This window comes from Penaeus monodon, chromosome 3 (genome assembly GCF_015228065.2).
Source record: "Penaeus monodon isolate SGIC_2016 chromosome 3, NSTDA_Pmon_1, whole genome shotgun sequence".
Classification (NCBI taxonomy): Eukaryota; Metazoa; Arthropoda; class Malacostraca; order Decapoda; family Penaeidae; genus Penaeus; species Penaeus monodon.
Genome location: NC_051388.1, coordinates 19,745,939 through 19,751,174, shown reverse-complemented (window position 1 = coordinate 19,751,174; position 5,236 = coordinate 19,745,939). Strand labels below are relative to the sequence as shown.

The 5,236-nt window shown below is 31.4% G+C and overlaps 1 protein-coding gene across 3 annotated transcripts in view; it reads right to left on the bottom strand.

Annotated features, from left to right (window-relative positions):
- Positions 1 to 4,759, bottom strand: part of LOC119593375 — a 22,511-nt gene extending 17,752 nt beyond the window's left edge. Inside the window, exons 1-4 of one of the 3 annotated variants that reach the window (XR_005230542.1) lie at positions 4,714 to 4,755; positions 2,426 to 2,598; positions 1,411 to 1,562; positions 1,030 to 1,214 (exon numbers count right to left, since the gene is read on the bottom strand). Coding sequence is in view for 2 of the 3 variants with exons in the window: in XM_037942308.1 (XP_037798236.1) it covers positions 1,030 to 1,214; positions 1,411 to 1,562; positions 2,426 to 2,592 (504 nt within the window). In the remaining variant the exon portion in view is untranslated. The other 2 variants (XM_037942308.1, XM_037942315.1) reach the window with 2 other exon arrangements.
- Between the last annotated feature and the right edge of the window lie 477 nt (positions 4,760 to 5,236).

Genomic DNA, 5,236 nt, shown 5'->3' with positions numbered 1-5,236 from the left:
GTCCAGTTACCCCATAACATTCCTGAATGCCTCAAGACTGTTGAAAAAATTACAAATGAATGCTGTGGATATCTCTAATACAAATTGGTTATGGTTATTACGTCACACTTACGACCCTTTTATGTTGTTAATTCATAAAAAATCCACAAATACAAATAACTCTCGAACAGATAAATGCAAATTTCTCTACAGCAAATACTTGCATACAATGCATTGATAGTTACTAAACTAAAATGGTCTATGATCATCATATTATTTTGAACACTAGAAGGTTAAAAATAAATAAATAAATAAAAATAAAAAAGCCTATTTCACAAAAATATAAATATATATCATAACTATGCTTTTCAGTAAAATACAATATTAAAAATGATGCAGCATCACAAAAACCTCAAGTGTCATGCAAGACATTTTAATCACTAAACTGCATCTTTTAATTTCTTATTACTTTCAAACATAATCTGGCCAAGCTCATAAATAACAGAACTATTACTGAATGATAAACTTGAAGATATTAACCTAATTGTAAAAGCAGCCCCTATAACCATACTGAATAACATTCAGGTTGCATATAGAGTTAGCTGCTATAAGGAAAAATCACATGGATGGGAAAATATACTATAACTCCACTCTCTATACTCTTGGCTGCATTTCAAGGGCTATTTCTCCTCTGGGCCAATCAATTATACAATTGCACAGAATGCAAAGAGTCATTCTGGTGTGAGGAGAGGTCTACCATGACATGATTGGATTACATTCCATTTCTTTATTAACAGTTACTTACTATGAATTATATTATTCAACTGGATATGTATATTTTGTTTAAAGAAACTTCAGCAAAAAAAAACAAAAAAAACATTTACAATAAAACCGATTTGCAAAATGTATTCAATAAAGGCATAACCAACTAAACGTTCTCCCAATCTTATTTCAATTACTTCTCTGGTACAATAAACAAAAAAAAAACAAGAGGTTGAAAACAATATGAAAAGAGTTTCATGAAATTACAAATCTGCGACAAAAACTCACCCTCTCTCTCGTTCCTGCTGTTAGTTTCTCCATCAGCTGCCTTGTGCTTTCGTGTTCACTCCTTGAGGCATCATCATCAGTCATTTGCCGTTCTAAATTACTGCGCACTAGCTCTAAAACCTGTGACCGGCATGAAGCGTACGTAACCCCTCCATCTTGTTGGCACAGAGCACCTAGCACCTCACCTGATTATAAAACAGTAGTGCACTTAATGAAAGTAACTTTGTTTAGGCACAATCAAAATACAAAAGATATATCTCACCTGTGTTCACAAATGAGAGCATATCTATTGAGGCAATGGGAGACCAAATCTTCAGTTTTCTTTAATAACAACAATAATAATAAAAAAAAAACATTTTTGAATCTTCATCATTCCCTTACCAGCTGCTTGTCTCACACGAACTTCCTGATGAGTGAGGAGCCTGAGAGAAGCAGCCCTTACTTCACAGTGGAATTGGCCTTCCGGTTCAACCTCTGTGTTCATCACCACCACTCGCAGGCCCAAAAGAGATCCATGTACTGTTTCCCATGGACTGAACACAAAAAAGTATTATTCATCAAAAATATTTAATTCATAACTAAGTATAAGCATTATTCAAGTGCAATCCTCAATAAACTGGAAATATAATGTAATTACACAAACAAGGAAACTATACACTACAATTCTGCTCCATTCTATTTATCACATAAGAATCTCACTCTCCTCCATATTAACTCTCTCATAATTAATTACAACAACAGAGATATCAATTTCACAAAGGAAGGTAATGAATAAAAGAGCTATAGACCTATCTTTTCATACTTCAAATGTAAAACCTATGTCATCACTTCAGTTAGATTTATCCATATCATTTGACTGACGTTCCTTTTTCAGTGCACTTATAGGCATCCACCAAATCAAAAATAGTATAGAATTATACTTTATCATAAACACAAATATATATATATATATATATATATATATATATATATATATATATATATATATATATATATATATATATATATATATAAATATATATATATATATATATATATATATATATATATATATATATATATATATATACATATACATATACATATACATATACATATACATATACATATACATACGCATATACATACGCATACACATACGCATACACATACGCATACACATACGCATACGCATACGCATACGCATACGCATATACATACACACACACACACACACACATATCTATACTTACCAGGTGAGAATAAAATAAAAAGATTAACACATAATAAATTCATGCATAAATAACTTTAGAGAAATCAAAACATAACTAATAAAACATAGAATAATCTTCTCTCAACATACACACACACTAAACAAATTTTCCACAAAAAGAAGAAGAAAAAAAGGTTCACTCACCTGCTGGAGTCAAGTGACTTATTGATCAAGGCCCTCTGGAGGCTATGAATAACTTCAGTGGACAGGGTCTTTATCTTGTTATTAAGCTCGACAACAGCCCGATCTCGCTCCAGTTTCTGGCTGGCGCAGAGACTGGTAACAATGGTCTCTATCTGCTGTTCTAACATTTTGCCCTGTGAGATGCAATGTCAGTTAAGGAAAAGCACTCAGGTTTGACATACTCAATTTTGCAAAATTACTGTAAACTGATAGATTAACACTAATCAATCTTTGTCCTCTTTCCCATCAATAAATACTGACAAGGGCTTTCTCTATCCATTTCCTATTTACCTAATTAATTTGTTTATCTTCATTTCTTGATATTTACAGATCTTTATCAGTCTATTATCTATTTTCCTTTCTAAAATATCCTTACTCAATCTGTTGACTGCAAACTACCTTAAACTAAATATTACATTATTTTGTACCTTGTACAAATGAATTTAGAAAGCCGACAATGTACAGAAGACACCCTAGCATCTGTAGCTGGGTTCACGTCAACCAGAAGGCAATAAAAAAAATCCATTGCATATATTCTAGGAGGATAGAGCTTGTAGACTTTCCTAGCAATGTATTGTCAAGATGGAACCAGTCCAAATTCTATCTTGCCAAAATAAACATGGCAAGAACTTTGTTGTTCTCTGCCAAAATACAAAGTAATGAGCCCAATGCAGTCACTTGACACTGCACCACTCACTTGCTAGACTTCAGACTGTAGGCAGTCCATCACAGATAACAGCAAGGTTCAAGTGGATTTGGATAAAACATAGCCAATATTATTTCTGAGAGACATTTCTTTGTTTCAAAATCTACCGTTTGTGTGTTCTAAACATTTACAACAGAGTTTTATCATTACAAATAACATAACCTGGATATCTTTATTTGATAATTATCCTCTCTGTGATTCAATTCACTTTAGCACACACCAAAATACAGAAGCTATGCATTTTTCATATCTTGCAATATCTAATAGTCATATAATCAATTGCTTTTGTATTTGAGAACACTGTACTAATTTTCAAATTACATTTCCTATGCAGTTGGATTTTGCAGTCTGACCTCACACTTCCCCTCACATATTTTTATTACTATCAGTATTAACACATGAGTGGCGAAGGATGGTGGAGAGGTCCACGGCTGCTCAAACATGAGCATACCGTTATTGATGATGATTAACACATGATAGTGAAATCAGTAAATAATTCTGAATATCTACTAAGAATGCTGTTCCCTCTTTGTCTGCATGTGAACAGCAAGAATTGAATATAAAAAGGACATGTAATTCCACTAAAGTTCAAAGTGCTCAGTCAAAAACATTTTACTTACAACTGTCACAGAAAAAGTAATAAATTATATGAGCAGAAAAACAAACAATTCCATAGAAATAAGTATAAATGATTAATAATTTTACCTAACTTTACAATATATTAACCTGTATAAAAGCTAAACCAGAGATCAATAATATATATACAAGTAAAATTTTGGTTATGGCATGGATGCACTAAGCTAGGGCATCATATTTTTGTAGAGGACAAAAATGTTGCTGTCGTTAGTACAAGAAATAACCTGCAGACGTGAACGGATATGCCGCAAATACAGGAAAAAGATAATGGAAAGCACTACTCCTGAATTTCAGCTCTATCTTGCCTTGCATACCTAGCTGAAGACAATGTTTGCCAAAGACTATTGGGGGCTGAACTCTCCATCAAGCCTCCCCACTCACAGCAATATAGATTGTTGAATAAATTTTGTGACAATAAAGTTGCATTCTGGCAAATGCATACATACTGTAAAGACTTACCAAATTTCTCATCCTGCATAAAAGATCTTTTAATCACTTTATTATCCTAATTACCTACATTATTCTGAATCAGAGAAGTATGAAAATATGAACCTCTTTGTCTATTAAGGAAACATAAATGAAATTATTTTGTAAATAGGAGTCTGCACAACAGACATCAAGTACTTCTCTTTCAAGAATTACTTCCTTTTGCCATAATATCGATAAACTTATACGTCCTTCGGGTCTCCTAAATAGGCATAAAAAGTACACTCGTGAATAGAAATAACTGCAAAAAATGAACACTTGCATCCCGTGAATATTGTCCATTTTCGACAACTTACACCTTATTTCCTAATTCACTCGCGGTACTGAATCGTAACTACTTCAAAATATCTCTTCTGACGAATAGAAACACTGAGAAGTCACTATGAAAGTCAGACAATGGCAAAATCGTAAAATAGCCTACCAAGACGTGGGAGACATGTAAACAGACGACGTCCTGAAGGGGATACAGGACTAAATTATTTATACAATTATCACCACTATATTATCAGTTTTCGCATTGCCATAATCAATATTTTCTTCATTAATTATTATGAATTTCATTGTCTTTCTTTAATATTACTGTCATTCTTAATGTCATTATGTTATTATTATTATTATTATTATTATTATTATTATTATTATCATTATTATTATTATTACTATTATTATCATCATTATTAATTTTTTTAAATTATTATTATTATTATTATTATTATTATCATTATTATTATTATCATCATCATCATCATTATCAATATCATTACCATTAACATTATCATTATCATTATCATCATCATCATTATTATCATTATTGTTGTTGTTGTTGTTGCTGTTGTTGTTATTGTTATCATTATGATAATGATAATTATTATTATTATCATTATTATTACTATTATTATTAATATTGCTATCATTATTATTATTATCATTATTAATTTTATTAC